We start from the raw sequence: 18,835 nt of genomic DNA, 5'->3' as shown, positions 1-18,835 counted from the left end.
CAATTACCATATTGCTATAACCTATCGGATCGTTTCAAATGCCCATAAGTGACTAAGTGGTTGGGCTAGGGGTTGATTTGGAATTCAGAAATTTACTCAGGTGTGGTTGATTCTCTAATTGAGTTCCTGACAGGTTTGACAGCCCTTACTCTAAAGCACACGTCAAACTCATTTCACGGAGGGCCGAGTGTCTGTGGGTTTTTGCTCCTTCCTTGTAGGAAAAAACAAAAACCTACAGACACTAGGCCCTCCATGGACTGAGTTTGACACCCCTGCTCTAAAGTAGGAAACACATTTTTGTCTTGGCACTACATTGATCAGTTTAAATTATAGCTTGTACAAAATTCACTTGGTTCATTTGAAGATTAGAGGCTGAATGAGCAGTTAGGCACCATTATTTTACACATGCCTTCTTTAAAACCGTGTGTTTCATTCAGCATAGCAACATTAGATGGATAACAGTTTCATTTGCACAAAGTGCAACATCTTAGACAAATTCTGATTTCAGACAGACACCAATTAAACACTCATGTGATGATCTGAGTCTTTAATTTTTCAGAGGCAAACATACAGTAGGGCTCGTTTGAGTGGTAAAGCTAAAGCAACTGACTGTAGACCAAAGTCAAGAAGTAAAGTCAGGAGAGGTGCATCTGCGACAACCGAAATTCGGATACTAATGTCTTCCAACAGCAAGGCTCAGATCACCATGGCAGTGTTGCCATTGTTTATACAAGGCTTCCTTTATAATGTAAAAAAAAACATGTCTCTAACACCCACTCACAAACTGAAATAATTTATGTGTACATTATACAATCAATAAATGAGAGAGAGCCTCAATCACATCATTCATTTATGCACTGTAGGCTACACATTAACTGCAGCAAATTGGTTCCTGTTTCAGTCATGTTTTTGGTCATGTGGGTTAAACATAAACACTAATGATTGGTTGACAATGGAGCCCCCACATGACAGGTGATGGCTGCAGGATGAAGTTGGTGAAGAGCAATTGCAGAAACTTGGAGTTTCTGTTCATGCAGTTCATGCAGTCGACATATAGACTCACTTCGGAAATGTTTTATCCCCAGAACGCAACAAACTTTGAAAGGCGTCATGATGTTGGCCTGGTTGAGTTGGTTTATGACAGTCATAAATACCTCTTCCCCCCCTTTTTCCAATCTCTAACCTACTGAGGTTACATTTTTTTTAAATCTTGGTTAACATAGAGATTCTGGGAGCATCAGTATGTGGGGGGAAATTAACTATATTCTGGTAATCCAAACAATTGAACATATGCAGCTGTACTTAATGAATATGATGTCAGTTCGATTGTCATCTGAGACATTCTCATCCATGATAAAATGACATAAACTCTGCAGTAGAAAGTCTATACATCAGAGTTATCAGATTCACATGGAATTGTTGTTCAATTTAAATGTTTGAATATGAAATTATTTGTGACGGGATGAAATGTGATTTTAGCTTCTAAAATGTGAGATGTGGGTTTTCATAAGTTAGGGCTGCTCACTCAGTGGCCCGCCCACGTGAAGAGACAGAGGTTGTAAACTATGACACGACAACATAACTTTCTGTTCCAATGAGGTAGGATGACGATCCTATGTCAGAATGGTTCAGATAAAACTACAGAACAAAGCCAACATCAGCATGAGCTTTGGTTGCGAATGCTATGAACTTTGAACTCTTGTTCACAACAGAAGTGATACCTCCTAGCCATTGAGTTAGCGACCGCAGCTGCAAATGCAGGTTAGGTAGGAACAGACAGAGTATACCACACAACGACGTTACTACAACTTATCCAAGTGACCACCAGAGACATTCTTCAAAGGACAGAGGACTCGGTTTGGCAACGCGGTCTTCCATCTACCACCAACCTACTGAAGCACAGCTCAGAGTAAATATTTATTGCATTTTCCGTTTCCAAATGAGTGGTAATTTAGAATGCATAAGATCCTATATTTACGATAGCACAGCTTCGCCTTTGTTCCAGTCTCCCGCTCTTTCACTCAAACCAGACCCTTTTCCTTTGTGTAACAAGCTGTCATATCTGTTCCGCCCACTAGGGACGTTTTCCTTTATGACGGCAATTTGTAATCAAATTATGATTTAATTATGTGTATGTGTGATTCTGTGTGATTATTTAGTAAATAAATAATTAAACCCAATTTTGTATTGCTGATTCAACTTGTTAGCCAGGAATTTACAACTTTAAGATTATGAGACTGAAGTAAGATGACAATTAATGTTGACTACTATTGATGTAAAATATTACAATCTTTAAGAGTTTATTTGGAAGATAACAGCTCTATAAATATTATTTTGTGGTGCCCGACTCTCTAGTTAATTACATTTACATGATTAGCTCAATCAGGTGATATTAATTACGGAGAAATTATTTTATAGAATAGCATGTCATAGCAATTAATCCGGCAGAGCCAAAGACACGACAGCGGTGACCAACAATTGCCACCGACTTGACAATAGTGATCAGCTCGAAGGTGTCCACTGTCGCCATAAACTGTCTCCCTCATGTGGATGAAATAAAACACAAGACAACAACCCATCTCATCATCCTCTGACCGTCTATCCTACTTTGTGGAAGCATTTTTTTCCAATGTTGTCTCAACTTTGATTGCAGTACACATCCACAAACATATAAACTCGATTACAACTGTTTAGATAGCTATGCATATATCTCCAGCCCCCTTAAATCTGCCACAGTGTTTTCCCTATTCCGACTGATGTTTCTGCTTGCATTCCATCTCTGATAATTATACTTGATTCCAAGTCTGTGCCTTGAAAATGCCAATCTCCTTTTCTTCTCCTGTTTCTTTCAGCACAGCAGGCAGACACTGTTCTTTTTTCTGGTCTTTTATATTCGCCCCGAGTGCTCCAATCATTCTGTACTTTATTGTACGGCCCTTAATGTCTAGAAATCTGCACTAACTCCCCTCTTCCACTGCTGTAGGCTGGCCTACTGTAACTGGAACACAAATGTATGTCACTTAAATCAGACCTGGGTTCAAATACTATTCAAAATATTTCAAATAATTCAAAGTAAGTATTCTGATCTTTTATTTGAAAAGATAAGTAGTTAAATGTTATGTATTTGGAAATACACTTGGAAAGTGTTTGAAAACTCAAAATCAAAAAAAATAATTTACACTTCAATGTATTAAATAAGTATTTGGAAATACTGTCAAATAATACAATTTGTATTATAACCCAGATATTATAACCCAGATACTGAAATACACATGTTTTTGAATACAGGTCAGCAGTTCATATATATTGAACTACTTTTGACATTGGTCTCATCCAAAAAAAACACAGATTTTAGTTTTAGTTTCGGTTGCAGAATGTATGAATTTTGTTGATGGGCAGTTCCTTATCTCCCGCATTTGGTAAGGGTTTTCTCAGATCACAAAGCAGTTCATCACATCTGACTCCAATGAATCCATTTACAAATTCAATTCAAGCTGCAATTAAAGAGTGGATTCAAAATAACTTGTTCCAAATAGTGGATTAGGGACATTATCTTAAGATCTGAATCAAATAGCTAATATAATAGAGGTTTTTGTGAGTCACTCTTTTTCAGGTCCAGTAGCTGCTTGCCTGATCTCACCTTTTCAACTAATTCTGGGGCCAGAGCTCCTGACCTAGCCGGTCCTTGAGCACTTCATAGTCACCACTCCCCCTGTTGATGAAGAGCAGGATGTGCCCCTTCACCTCTGACTGGTACAGACACACTGCTGTCTCTGTGAGTGTGAGTGAGTGTGTGTGTGAGAGAGAGTGTGTGTGTGTGTGTGAGAGAGAGAAAACGAGAAAGAGAAAGACAGAAGTATGGGAAATAGATATCAAAATAGGCATGTGCCAGTACATTAACTGTCTGTAGGTATAGTCTGGTTATATGACTGAACATGAAAGGCTAATAATACAAAGATGTGATGCCAAGGTGTAGTTTTAACAAGGCTGGTTTAAATCTTGTGTAAATTTGCAGTCCAGGTATTTGTAATGAGAGTCAAGCAGGTGATTTCTGATGGAAATTTTGGATGGTTGCTTCTGCCGAGTCATTGTGGCTGGTTGCTTCTGCTGCTGAGGCACGAGAGCCTGTTGCTTCACCTAAGGTATTTGCGCCAGTCGTCACACTTGCTGAGGCATTGTGGCTGGTTGCTTCTGCTGAAAAGGCATGCAAGCCCATTCCTTTTGTTGCTGGGACATTGGCTCAGGTTCCTTTTAATGAAGTGTGGAGAATATATCTATAATTTACCTAGGAAACAAAGACATAAAGTTCAAAATAGTAAAATGCCTGAATTTGAAGTCATTGGAACTATACGAATGCTGTTTTTTTTACTTAATTAATTTGTGTATAACAAACACCGTTAGGTGTAGGAGAACAGGTTATCCCTCCAATGAATAGATCAATTGAAGGTCAGAATTCTCATAATATGCAGTTAGTGAATGATTTCAGCAGAAATGTTCAAAGACATTCTGTTGTGTGTAGAGCATATTTGAGTTAATTGACATATTCCCAACCAATTGTGTTTTTTGTTAGTTTCTTGAGTTGTTTGGAACTTGTTTTTTTATTTATTTTGTACATAATGTTGCCGCTGTCATCTCTTATGACCGAAAATAACTGCAATTACTCACCACGGACTGGCAGAATCCTTTTTTTTGGAACAGAATCATTTTTGGGGGACAGGCCCAGATCCGTGATTTGTGTAAAGAGAAGGTGGAGAAAAGGGGGCCAGAGGCTGGACTGCCTTCTGAGATTTAGTAGGCGATCGAATAAACCCCCACTTCCTTCCATTCTGCTAGCAAACGTGCAATCTTTGGAAAATAAAATAGATGACCTACGCGGAAGATTAATTCAAAATTGTAATATCTTATGCTTCACGGAGTCATGGCTGAACAACGACATTATCAACATACAGCTGGCTATCCTCCAGGATAGAACAGCGGTGTCTGGTAAGACAAGGGGCGGTGGACTATGTATTTTTGTAAATAACAGCTGGTGCACGATATCTGAGGAAGTCTCGAGCTATTGCCAGCCTGAGGTAGAATATCTCATGATAAGCTGTAGACCACACTATCTACCTAGAGAGTTATCTGTATTTTTTGTAGCTGTATACATACCACCACAGACTGAGGCTGGCACTAAGACCGCATTGAATGAACTGTATTCTGCCATAAGCAAAAAGGAAAACGCTCACCGGGAGACGGTGCTCCTCGTAGCCGGGGACTTAAATGTATGGAAACTTAATTAAATACATCTTACCATATTTCTATCAGCATGTTACATGTGCAACCAGAGGGGGAAAAAACTCTGGACCACCTTTACTCCACACACAGAGATGCATACAAAGCTCTCCCTCACCCTCCATTTGGCAAATCTGACCATAATTTTATCCTCCTGCTTACAAGCAATAATTTAAGCAGGAAACACCAGTGACTTGATCAATAAAAAAGTGGTCAGATGAAGCAGCTGCTAAGCTACATGACTGTTTTGCTAGCACAGACTGGAATATATTCCGGGATTCCTCCGATGACATTGAGGAGTACACCACATCAATCATTGGCTTCATCAATAAGTGCATCAATGACGTCGTCCCCACAGTGACCGTACATGCATAACCCAACCAGAAGCTATGGATTACAGGCAACATTTGCACTGAGCTAAAGGCTAGAGTTGCCGCTTTCAAGGAGCGGGACGCCAACCCGGAAGCTTATAAGAATCCCCGCTATGCCCTCCGATGAACCATCAAACAGGCAAAGCGTCAATACAGGACTAAGATTGATCGTACTACACCGGCTCTGACACCGGCTCTGATGTGGCAGGGCTTGCGAACCTTTACAGACTACAAAGGGAAGCACAGCCGAGAGCTGCCCAGTGACACCTGCCTACCAGACGAGCTAAAATACTTCTATGCTCACTTCGAGGCAAATAACACTGAAACATGCATGAGAGCAAAAGCTGATCAGGAAGACTGCGTGATCACGCTCTCCGCAGCCGATGTGAGTAAGACCTTTAAACAGGTCAACATTCACAAGACCGCAGGGCTTGACAGATTACCAGGACGTGTACTGCGAGCAGGTGCTGACCAACTGGCAAGTGTCTTCACTGACATTTTCAACCTCTCCCTGTCCAAGTCTGTAATACCAACATGTTTTAAGCAGACCACTATAGTCCCTGTGCTCAAGAACACTAAGGTAACCTGCCTAAATGTCTACCAACCCGTAGCACTCACGTTTGTAGCTATGAAGTGCTTTGAAAGGCAGGTCATGGCTCACATCAACACCATTATCCCAGAAACACTAGACCCACTCCAATTTGCATACCGTCCTAACAGATCCACAGATGCAATTTTACTGCACTCCACACTGCTATTCTTTCCTATTCTTTGACTAGTACTCAGCATTCAACATCATAGTGCCCTCAAAACTCATCAATAAGCTAAGGACCCTGGGACTAAACACCTCCCTCTGCAACTGGATCCTGGACTTCCTGACGGCCCGCCACCAGGTGGTAAGGGTAGGTAATAACACATCCGCCACACTGATCCTCAACACGGGGCAACTCAGGGGTGCGTGCTCAGTCCCCTCCTGTACTCCCTGTTCACTCATGACAGCACGGCCAGGCACGACTTTAACACCATCATTAAGTTTGTTGACGACACAACAGTGGTAGGCCTGAGCACAGACAACGAGACAGCCTATAGGGAGGAGGTCAGAGACCTGGCCGTGTGGTGCAAGGACAACAACCATTCCCTCAATGTGATCAAGACAAAGGAGATGATTGTGGACTACAGGAAAGAGAGGACCGAGCATTCCCCCATTCTCATCGACGGGGCTGTAGTGGAGGAGGTTGAGAGCTTCAAGTTCCTTGGTGTCCACATCACCAACAAGCGAACATGTTCCAAGCACACCAAGACAGTCGTGAAGCCAGCACGACAAAACCTATTCCCACTCAGGAGACTGAAAAGATTTGGCATGGGTCCTCATATTCTCCAAAGGTTCTACAGCTGCACCATCGAGAGTATCCTGACTGGTTGAATATCTGCCCGGTATGGCAACTGCTCAGCCTCCGACCGCAAGGCACTACAGAGGGTAGTGTGAACGGCCTAGTACATCACTGGGGACAAGCTTCCTGCCATCCAGGACCTCTGTACCAGGCCATGTCAGAGGAAGGCCCTAAAAATTGTCAAAGACTCCAGCCACCCTAGTCATTGACTGGTTTCTCTGCTACCGCACGGCAAGCGGTACCGGAGCACCAAGGCTAGGTCCAAGAGGCTTCTAAACAGCTTCTACCCCCAAGCCATAAGACTCCTGAACATCTAGTCAAACGGCTAATCAGACTACTTGCATCCCCCCTTTACACCGCTGCTACTCTCTGTGGTTATCTATGCATTGTCACTTTAATAACTCCACCTACATAATACCTCAACTAAAACGGTGCACCTACACATTGACTCTGTACCCCCCTGTATATAGTCTCACTATTGTTATTTTACTGCTGCTCTTTAATTACTTGTTACTTTTGTTTCTTATTCTTAGTCATATTTGTTTTTAAACTGCATTGTTGCTTACGGGCTCGTAAGTAAGCATTTCACTGTTGCATTCGGTAGCGCGAACGGCCTAGTACATTACTGGGGCCAAGCTTCCTGCCATCCAGGCAGAGGTAGACATTAAAAACACACAGTATTTCAAAACACAAGGAGGCACTTTTAAAGGTACAATATTTTATTGTTTTACAAGTAATGCAGGGTAGAATGAGCAGCAGCAACTCCCTGGCCGATGCAAAAGCATACAGTGGAAGCTTAAAGAAAGTGTCAGCAACAACTCAGAAATGTCATCCAAAGGTTGAATCTACCATTGCAATTCTGTTGATAGATGATTAGTAAAACGGATTTAAACACATGCTTGTTCAATGAACCATGAATGAACATTCACCTGTTGAACGGCCGTTAAGACACTAACAGCTTACAGACGGTAGGCAAATAAGGTCACAGTTATGAAAACTTAGGACACTAAAAAAGGCCTTTCTACTGACTCTAAAAAACACCATGTCCAGGGTCCCTAGTCATCTGGGTGAACATGCCTTAGGCATGCTGCAAGGAGACTGCAGATGGGGCCAGGGCGATAAATTGCAATGTCTATACTGTGAGACGCCTAAGACAGCACTACAGGGAGACAAGACGGACAGCTGATCGTCCTTGCAGTGACAGACCACGTGTAACAACACCTGCACAGGATCGGTACATCGAAAGATCACAAATGCGGGATAGGTACAGGATGGCAACAACTGCAGAGTTACACAGCTTATTGCTGCAGCTACTTTCCCAAGCCTCCCCAGTTTCTCCTTCACCCAAATCCAGATGTTCTGAAAGAGCTGCAAAACCTGGACCCGTACAAATCAGCTGGGCTAGACAATCTGGACCCTCTCTTTTTAAAATTATCCGCCGCCATTGTTGGAACCCCTATTACCAGTCTTATCAACCTCTTTCGTATTCTCAGAGATCACGAAAAGATTGGAAAGCTTCTGCGATCATCCCCCTCTTCAAAGTGGTTTACACTCTATACCCAAACTGTTATAGACCTATATCCAACCTGCCCTGCCTGTCTAAAGTGTTCTAACGCCAAGTTAATAAACAGATCACAGAGCATTTCGAATCCCACCGTACCTTCTCCGCTGTGCAATCCGGTTTCCGAGCTGGTCACAGGTGCACCTCAGTCACGCTCAAGGTCCTAAACAATATCATAACCGCCATCGATAAAAGACAGTACTGTGCAGCCGTCTTCATCGACCTGGCCAAGGCCTTCGACTCTGTCAATCCCCGTATCGGCAGACTCAACAGCCTTGGTTTCTCAAATGACTGCCTCGCCTGGTTCACCAACTACTTCTCAGAGTTCAGTGTGTCAAATCGAAGGGCCTGTTGTCCGGACCTCTGGCAGTCTCTATGGGGGTACCACAGGGTTCAATTCTCGGGCCGACTCTTTTCTCTGTATATATATCAACGATGTCGCTCTTGCTGCGGGTGATTCCCTGATCCACCTCTACGCAGACACCATTCTGTATACATCTTGCCCTTCTTTGGACACTGTTAACTAACCTCCAAATGAGCTTAAATGCCATACAACACTCCTTCCGTGGCCTCCAACTTCTCTTAAACGCTAGTAAAACCAAATGCATGCTTTTCAACCGGTCGCTGCCCGCACCCTCCCGCCCGACTAGCATCACTACTCTGGACGGTTCTGACTTAGAATATGTGGACAACTACAAATAATTAGGTGTCTGGCTAGGCTGTGAACTCTCCTTCCAGACTCATAAGCATCTCCAATCCATAATTCAATCTAGAATCGGCTTCCAATTTCGTAACAGATCCTACTTCACTCACACCAAACAAAGCCTGCCTTGGTGGAAGAGTGGGGTAACATCTCACAGCAAGAACTGGCAAATCTGGTGCAGTCCATGAGGAGATGTATTGCAGTACTTAATGCAACACATAATTCCAGTTCTGTTAGTCATGTCTGTGGAACTCAGTTTGTGTCAGTTGTAGAATCTTATGTTAATACAAATATTTACACGTTAAGTTTGCTGGAAATAAACACAGGACACAGAGGACGTTGATTTTTTTTGCAGAGTTTATATTAACTTCAGTTGCAGTGAAATAAAAATCTCTTTAAAATTGTCTTGGGAACAGAGTGGATAAATATTTCTATCAGCGTCTCGGGGAAAATGCCAATGCACGTGTAATGTGTCATCTTTGACACTTTTGCAAGCAGACAGCATTTCAACCACATAAAATACACACCCAGACTAACTGAAGTTACCATTCTCAGCTTTCCATTTCCTTAAAATCTGTTACAATGACATTTGGCACAGGACTAATGTTTCCACTGTGTTCTAGCATGCTACCTGGTCCTTAAATAATTTTACCTGTTAGAATGAATGCATTAGTCATCTTATCAACGTAAGACATTTGTGAGCACTACTTTAGTCTTCTGGGGCAACAAGTTATGACAGAAGAGAAGCTGCATGTATTAAACTATAGTTGACAAATGGCCTACCTAAGTAAGCAGAAACGTGTCTAAATTAGGGGTGAAAGTAGCCATTAAGCTCAGTTATGGTGGATCAAACTGGACAGGTAGCCCACTTTAAATTGATTGACAGAGTCAATCAGACAACCATGAGATGCGAAACGGAGCCTGCGCATACCACAAAAACAGAAGAGGTTTACATGCCACAGTAGCCCATCTCCGGGGTACAAGCTTTCTCGGGTTTTTGTAAAACAGGATTTGATGTTTACATGTCAACACAAAATAAATACTTCAGGATCCCGAATAACGGGATATTGATGTACATGTAAACGTGGTCAGTGGCTTTAACGTAGACACAATCTTGGGGTTTGTCAACCAGCAGCAAAGATAAAAATAAATTTGATATCCAAAAGATAAGGAACTATGAACCACATTCCAATTACTACAAATTGCACTGGCAACCAACACCGTTCTCAACCAGCAAGCCAAAGGTAGACATTAAAACACATACTATTTCAAAACACAAGGAGGCACTTTTAAAAGGTACAATATTTTATTGTTTTACAAGTAATGCAGGGTAGAATGAGCAGCAGCAACTCCCTGGCCAACACAAAAGCATACAGTGGAAGCTTAAAGTGTCAGCAACAACTCAAAATTGTCATCCAAAGGATGAATCTACCATTGCAATTCTGTTGATAGATGATTAGTACAACGGATTTCAAAATCAGAACGCAAAGTGCAGGTGAGTGTAGTAGTTGCACATTACATTGCATCCAAGTAGCCGTTCCCTTGTGGCGGGGCTACTTTAGCAGGTTGTGAGTTTGTAGCAGGTGGGGATATGCTTGGTTCAGAGATGTCACTACAGTCCGAGAGTTGTTTGCATAACCTACCCAGTGGTGTGGCAGGTTTGGGAGTAGACAGTATTGCCATTCTCATACGATTTGTAACTATGTTGGTACGAGAACTGACTGTTCAACGATGCTGCCTTGAACGCTGCTGGAGCTGACACATTGGGTGCTTTCATTGTCACCCTCATACCCAAAATCCTGAGAAACATCACTGCTGCTAAAATCCATGTTGCTTGAGGAGTTGGCCCTCCTGTTCAAGGCCTGCCGCTTCTGCCGAGGCAAGGGCGCCTGCCGCTTCTGCCGAGGCAAGGGCGCCTGCCGCTTCTGCCGAGGCAAGGGCGCCTGCCGCTTCTGCCGAGGCAAGGGCGCCTGCCGCTTCTGCCGAGGCAAGGGCGCCTGTCGCTTCATTTGAACCAGATTCCGCACTTGAGGTACCGTGGCCGGTTGCTTCCGCTGCCGAGGCAAAGTGGCCGGTTGCTTCACCTAAGGTATTTGGGCCAGCTGCCACACTTGTCGAGGCATTATGGGTGGCCGCTTGCGTGGCACTGTGGCCAGTTGCTTCCGCTGCCGAGGCACTGTGGCCAGTTACTTCACCTGAGGCACTTGGGCCAGTCGTGGCGCTTGATGAGGCATTGTGGCCAGTTGCTTCAGCTAAGGTATTTGGGCCAGTCGTGACGCTTGCTGAGATATTATGGGTTGCTGCTTCTGCTGAGGCACGGGAGTCGGCTCCTTCACCCAAGGTATTTGGGCCAGTCGTGACGCTTGATGAGGCATTGTGGTTGGCCGCTTCTGAGGCATTATGGGTGGCCGTTTGCATGACACTGTGTCCAGTTGCTTCCGCTGCCGAGGCACCGTGGCCAGTTGCTTCCGAGGCACCGTGGCCAGTTGCTTCACCTAAGGTATTTGGGCCAGTTGCCATACTTGCCGAGGCATTATGGGTGATCGCTTGCGCGGCACTGTGGCCAGCTGCTTCACCTAAGGCATTTGGGACAGTCGTGGCACTTGATGAAGCATTGTGGCCAGCTGCTTCACCTAAGGCATTTGGGACAGTCGTGGCACTTGATGAAGCATTGTGGCCAGTTGCTTCAGCTAAGGTATTTGGGCCAGTCGTGACGCTTGCAGAGGCATTATGGGTGGCTGCTTCACCTGCTGAGGCACGGGAGCCGGTAGCTTCACCTGTCGAGGCACGGGAGCCGGTAGCTTCCGCTGCATTGCGGCCAGTTCCTTTTACTTGATTTTGGGGAATATATCTAGAATTACCTACAAAAGAAAAAAAAAAAAAAAGTTTCAAATCGTAAAATGCCAGCATTTGAAGCCATTTATACACATTTAATTTTACTGAATTAAATGTGCAGAACAAAACACACCTTTAGGTGGAGGATAACAGGTTATCCCTCCAATTAGCAGGCAACAAATCCAAGAAATTCTAAATAAAAATAAAAACATCCTAGTCAGTTAAATACCTGTAAAACATGGAAGACAAGAGAATCAAACTAGAGCCATACAACTTACCTCAAAGACATTTCAAAACTCACAGCCATTTTTCGCATCAAACCCTCAGTATTCAGAACTAATGGTAGCCAGAAGCCTTACCAGGAGATCCCTGATACTGTATCTGATTGTCTTTTTTGCTGCACCTTACAAAGGAATCCTAGACCCTTCTAATCTGGCTGGTTAATTAACCAGGTACACCTGCAAGCCACTGAACATAATTTCCATTGGTCCAATTTCCCAATTGAGATTAGGTGCGCTTGATTTCATTCAGCTGGTGTGCTGGAGGGTTTGCGCATCATGGACAAAACCAGTGGTTTTAATTAATAAAGAGTGAACTCTACCTACCCATTGCACTGGGTGAGCTTAATCAAGTGCACCTTTATTTCATGCTAATTAAAATCCTGCCAGGGGCTTTTGCAGGTGCAACCTTAGTGGTCCGGTGGAAGTGTGTTGTGCAAAAATATATTTTAGATTTTTCAAAGAGTGTGCAAATCTGTCATCAAGGCAAATTGTGGCTACTTTGAAGAATCTCAAATATAAAATATATTTCAATTTGTTTAACACTTGTTTTTGTTGCTACATGATTCCATATGTGACTCACCACCACTCTTATGTAGTAAAATGTGAAATTGTGTTAAAAGTAGAGACTCAAAGCTACAAAATGGTATATCATACATTTGAGGAACAATGGGAAAGTAATTCTGCTTTGAAAGTTGATCATCTTTTAATCTCACTTTTGAGAAAATCACCTTTGAATGTTTTGGTATCTAGTTTAGAGCTCTTCTTTGTCTACACCCATTCAGCATCATTCACACCCTCTTAATAAGCTTTAGCCCCACCCATCTCGTTTCGCTTTCAGAGCACACACTTGACACTCTGGCCAATGATTTGTTTACCTCTGGATAACATGAAAACAGCCTAACCAGTTCTGCTGGAAACAATTGCATGACGCTTTCTTGCAGACGTTCACTGATACCGGCCATATTCAACGGGTGTTGTACACACGTCAGGTAACGTTAGCTAACGAGCCAGCCAGCTAATGTTAGCTAGTTAAACAACAATGAACAAAGTGGCAACAATGCCACAGTGCTGGGAGCTAACCAACCAGGTCCAATGTTAGCTAGCTAACATTAGGCTCTAACTAGAAAAGCAAACGGCTCTGGGAAACAAATAATAACGTCAGCTAGGGAACCAACCAGCTAACAGTACACTTTAGCTTGAAATGAAACCCCTTTGTCAAAATTAGAAATGTGTCATATCTGAAAATGTAGCTAGCTAATGCTAGACTATCAACATACATCATGGACGCATCTCCCTGTCAGGAATGCCATACCACGGTTGCACGGTTTGAAGATGTAATCCGGAGACAGGTGTTTTCTCCATCTCTTTAGCTATCATACTCTAATTCCACTGAAATCCTACAGAAAACAGGAGAGCAACACTTATGTAGCTCCACTATACAAAACATTTTTAAGCGGTGTTCGACAGGATTACCAAAACAGACTGACGAGCTCAAATAGACAGAGGACTTCAATATGGCAGACCAATCTGAACTCCTCTCTCTGCATGTCCAGCCCACTCATTACCTCAGACAATCATGGCTAGTGAGAAGTTTGCTTACTTTTACTGTGGCTTAACCAGCAAGGCTCGTAATTTAACAATTGTATTTGTATTTACAGATGACATGTTTGTTATTAAGGTACATGAAAGTTCACTTGTTCGGGAAGGCATTTTGATTTTTACGTTCAAACGGCTCCCCTGTGAAGTCATGACTTGCAACATACGCCTAGTTTCCTGAATCGGGTCACATATGTGTTATTTCATAGTTTTGATGTGTTAACTATTAAATACTCTTCACTATTATTATAATACTTTGTAGAAAATATTAAAAATAAAGAAAACCCTTGAATGACTAGGTGTGTCCAAGTTTGAGGGCTACTGCATGGTAGACGAGAGAATTGACAACAGAACAGAATTGACATTCATTACATAATAGCAGACCATTGAATGCATATACAATTTCATCCCGTGTCATGAGTCTTTGGCCAAACAGGCAGTCGACTACAGCAGGCAAATGTGTTAATGTGTCAATGTTTGTGAATGAGTTCCATGTGACACATAATGCTAGATAAGCTTCCCTGCTAGTGCCTTGCCGGCTTCATCATTGGAACTTGAATGGATCCATTTAAGGTATGAGTTCTCATACTATGTAGTTAGATGATTTCACCAACAATACTTGGTTTAGAAAAATTTACTTGCTCTTATTTTTTTATTTCGCCTTTATTTAACCAGTTAGGCCAGTTGAGAACAAGTTCTCATTTACAACTGCGACCTGGCCAAGATAAAGCAAAGCAGCGCGACAAAAACCACATAGATACACATGGGATAAACAAACGTACAGTCAATAATAAGAAAAAAGAAAAATCTGTATACAGTGAGTGCAAATGAGGTAAGATAAGGGAGGTAAGGCAATAAATAGGCCATGGTGGCGAAGTAATTACAATATAGCAAATAGACACTGGAATGGTAGATGTGCAGAAGGTGAATGTACAAGTAGAGATACTGGGTTGCAAAGGAGCAAGATTAATAAATAAATACAGTATGGGGACGAGGTAGTTGGATGGGCTGTTTCCAGATGGGCTATGTACAGGTGCAGTGATCTGTGAACTGCTCTGACAGCTGGTGCTTAAAGCTAGTGAGGGAGATATTTGTCTCCAGCTTCAGTGATTTTTGCAGTTTGTTCCAGTCATTAGCAGCAGAGAACTGGAAGGAAAGGCAGCCAATGTAGGAATTGGCTTCGGGGGTGACCAGTGAGATTTACCTGCTGGAGCGTGTGCTACGGGTGGGTGTTATGGTGACCAGTGAGCTGAGATAAGGTGGAGCTTTACCTAGCAAAGACTTGGAAACAGTGGGTTTGGCGACGAGTATGAAGCGATGGCCAGCCAACGAGAGTGTACAGGTCGCAGTGGTGGGTGATAAATGGGGCTTTGGTGACAAAACGGATGGCACTGTGATAGACTGCATTACATTTGTTGAGTAGAGTGATGGAGGCTATTTTATAGATGACATTACCAAAGTCAAGGATCGGTAGGATAGTCAGTTTTACGAGGGTGTGTTTGGCAGCATGAGTGAAGGAGGATTTTTTGCGAAATAGGAAGCGGATTCTAGATTTAATATTGGATTGGAGATGCTTAATGCGAGTCTGGAAGGAGAATTTACAGCCTAGCCAGACACCTAGGTATTTGTAGTTGTCCACATACTCTAAGTCAGAACCGTCCAGAGTAGTGATGCTGGACAAGCGGTCAGTGATCGGTTGAGAAATAGTTGGTGAACCAGGCGAGGCAATCATTTGAGAAACCAAGGCTGTTGAGTCTGCCACTAAGAATGTGGTAATTGACAGAGTCGAAAGCCTTAGCCAGGTCGATGAATACGGCTGCACAGTAATATCTCTTATTGATGGCGGTGATATCGTTTAGGACCTTGAGCGTGGCTGAGGTGCACCCATGACCAACATTGAAACCAGATTGCATAGCTGAGAAGGTACGGTGGGATTCGAAATGGTTGGTAATCTGTTTGTTGACTTGGCTTTCGAAGACCTTAGAAAGGCAGGATAGATTGAGTCTGTAGCAATTTGGGTCTAGAGGATCGTGGACCAATCCGATGGTTTTATAGAGGGAAATGTAACTAGCCATTGCACTGGGTGAGCTTAATCAAGTGCACCTTTTAATGCAGGCTAATGAAGTTCCTGACAGGGGCTTTTGTAGGTGCAACCTCAGTGGTCCGGGAAGAAATGTGTTGTGCAAAAAGGCTGTACACACATTGTGTCCAAAAATTCCATACAGTGACAAATTAAATGAAGTCGTCTGTTGAGGTACGCTAGACAAGAGATTGTCCAACAGCAAAGTGTAACTCCTTGTAGAAAATTCAATGCATATACAATTTCATTCGTGTTCATGAGTCTGTGTCCAAATAGTCAACTACAACAGGCAAATTTGTCAAGTTACAAAAAGTCCTGGGTGACATCTTATGCTAGTTAAACTGTCATGCTAGTGCCTACCAGCTTCCTCTTTGGAACTTAATGGATCCATTTAAGGGCTGAATTCTCATACTATGAAGTAAGATTAATAACTGGTTAAGAAAATGTACATGTTTGAAGACAGTCTGTACAAAATATTTTTAATTGATAGGTTAAACCGCTCCAGGCATCATAAAAATCATATACACTGAATCCATTCTATAGGAACCTGTGGTACTAGGAGGAATGGGCTACAGGTGAAGAGTATTGAGGCCCATCAAAATCCAGTTGAAGCTAGAACATTTAGAATGGGCTGCGTCTCAATCCACTGCATCTGTGGTGGACAGGGGCCGAGCTACAGTGGTGTTGGTCAGACCTCAAAATGCAGTCTCAAAAACATCTAGCGTCAGAACGGTTTGGCCTACAAACTATGAACATTATGGAAAATTGACTCCCAAACATAGTTACTTTTCCCTCTTTGACCCCACAATTGTAAGACACATCTGAAGGTAACCCATACAAACAGAAGTATGGAGGTAGATGTGCCAACAGGGGTTGAAGCATCCAAAACATGAGGCATCACCTAGATATGGGTGAGACACTTCTAAACTGATTTGACTCTTTGCCATTTGTGGTGTGGGCTATAGTAGAACGCTAAACGCAAGTTTGAAACCAAAAAGTTCACGCAATTCTAATAGCTAAATGAGCCATGGTCTGACCATCTAAAAACAATTTCCTATATGTTAATTTACTCACCAACAACTTACACTGAGGTTGAAGTTAAGTCTCACTGTATACAATGCATGACTACATCTAAAGTATGAACATATGATGAATGTCTGACAACTCACCCCTTGACAAATGCTCTTATGTAGACCCAAGCTTTTATTTTGAACAACCAGTAGCAAAGGTAAAAGAAACAACCAAAGATTTAACTGAACAGTCATTTTTAAAAGACTGCACACCACCTGTTCTCAAGTCGCAAGCAATGGACACAAGAATCATTGTTTCAAAGAGACAAGGCATTTTTTAAAGTAAAATGGTTCATGTATTCCATAACTCTAGAGTAGCAAGAGCACCAGCAACGTCCTGGTCGAAACAAAAGCAGAAATGCAGTGTCAGCAACACAGAATGTTAAGTAACCAATGTAAGAAACAATACTCACCATTAGAGCTTCTAGAGGATGAATCCATTACATTTTCCTGTTGATAGATATATGGTTAGTACAAAGGACTTCAAATTCAGAGAGCAAAGTTCAGAGCAGGTTAAAGTGAACCATTACCTTGCAGAATCCTTCACTAGTGGTGGATATATGCTTGGTGCACCAATGCTAACATAACCGTCCTTGGGAGCATTTCCACTGTCAACAGAAATAGCCTCCCTAGGAGTGTAGCTGATTTGGGAAAAAACAGTTCTGCCATTCTCGTAGTGCGATTTGGAACTGTAGGAATAGATTGGGATGACACCCGACTGTTCAACGATGCTGGCCTGAGCGCTACCAGAGGCACTATCTTCAGTGCTTTGGTAGTGCTTCTGCTGAGACATTGGGGTCAGTTGCTTCTGGGTCATTTGAGCTACATGCCATAATTGCTGAGGCATGGCGGTCAGTTGCTGCTGTGGCATGGCAGTGTGTAGCTTCCGCTGCTGGGACATTTGAGCTGGATACCACACTTGCTGGGATACGGCGGTAGGCTGCTCCTGCGGTAGAGGGGTGGAGGCCGGTTGCTTCTGCTGCTGGGGAGATTGCGCTGGATGCCACACTTGCTGATGCGTCTGCGGCATGGCGGTCAGTGCAGCGACTTGTTGCTTCTGGACCATTTTAGCTGGATACCACATGTGAGGCTGCTGGGGCATAGGGGCTGGTTGCTTCTGTGCCAGATGCCACACTTGCTGAAGCATTGCAGCCGGTTGCTTATGCTGCTGGGGAATTTTAGCCGTTTGCCACAGTTGTTGGGGTATGGCAGTCAGTTCCTTCTGCGGTAGATGCATAGGGGCTGGTTGCTTCTGCTCCTGGGGAAATTGATTTGGATGCCACACTTGCTGAGGTGGCTGGGGCATGGCGGTCGGTTCAATTTGCTGCCGAGTTTCAGTAGCTGGTTGCTTTTGCTGCTGTGGCATTTGAGCTGGATGCCACACTTGCGGGGGCAGGGTGGCCTGTTCCTTCTGCGGTTGAGGCATTGGGGCTGGTTGCTTCTGCAGTATGGTGGCCAGTTGTTTCTGCTGCTGGGACATTTGAGCTGGATACCATGCTTGCTGGAGTATAGCTGTTGGTTGTTTCTGCAGGATAGGCATTGGGGCCAGTTGCGTCAGCAGCATTTGAGCTGGATGCCACTCTTGCTGGGGTATGGTGGCCGGTTGCTTCTGCTCCTGGGGCATTTGAGCTGGATACCACACTTGCTGGGGCATGGCAGTCAGTTGCTTCTGC

At 43.3% G+C, this 18,835-nt stretch overlaps 2 protein-coding genes across 2 annotated transcripts; both read right to left on the bottom strand.

Annotated features, from left to right (window-relative positions):
* Window positions 1-11,118: 11,118 nt before the first annotated feature.
* Window positions 11,119-11,820, bottom strand: LOC139399222 (autotransporter adhesin BpaC-like). The gene has a single exon (XM_071144736.1). It carries the CDS (start codon window positions 11,818-11,820, stop codon window positions 11,119-11,121), a length of 702 nt encoding a protein of 233 aa, XP_071000837.1.
* Window positions 11,821-17,688: 5,868 nt separating this feature from the next.
* On the bottom strand, window positions 17,689-18,822 carry LOC139399221 (snake venom metalloprotease inhibitor 02A10-like; the record flags this gene model as incomplete). The annotated part of the gene is made up of 2 exons (XM_071144735.1): window positions 17,689-17,940; window positions 18,211-18,822. Coding segments are annotated over 2 exons (864 nt in total), but the record flags the coding sequence as incomplete, so codon positions are not given.
* Window positions 18,823-18,835: the final 13 nt, after the last annotated feature.

The sequence above is a fragment of the Oncorhynchus clarkii genome, unplaced genomic scaffold (assembly GCF_045791955.1).
Source record: "Oncorhynchus clarkii lewisi isolate Uvic-CL-2024 unplaced genomic scaffold, UVic_Ocla_1.0 unplaced_contig_9384_pilon_pilon, whole genome shotgun sequence".
Lineage (NCBI taxonomy): Eukaryota > Metazoa > Chordata > Actinopteri > Salmoniformes > Salmonidae > Oncorhynchus > Oncorhynchus clarkii.
The sequence above is the reverse complement of the archived record's forward strand: the minus strand, read 5'-3'. Positions and strand labels throughout refer to the sequence as shown.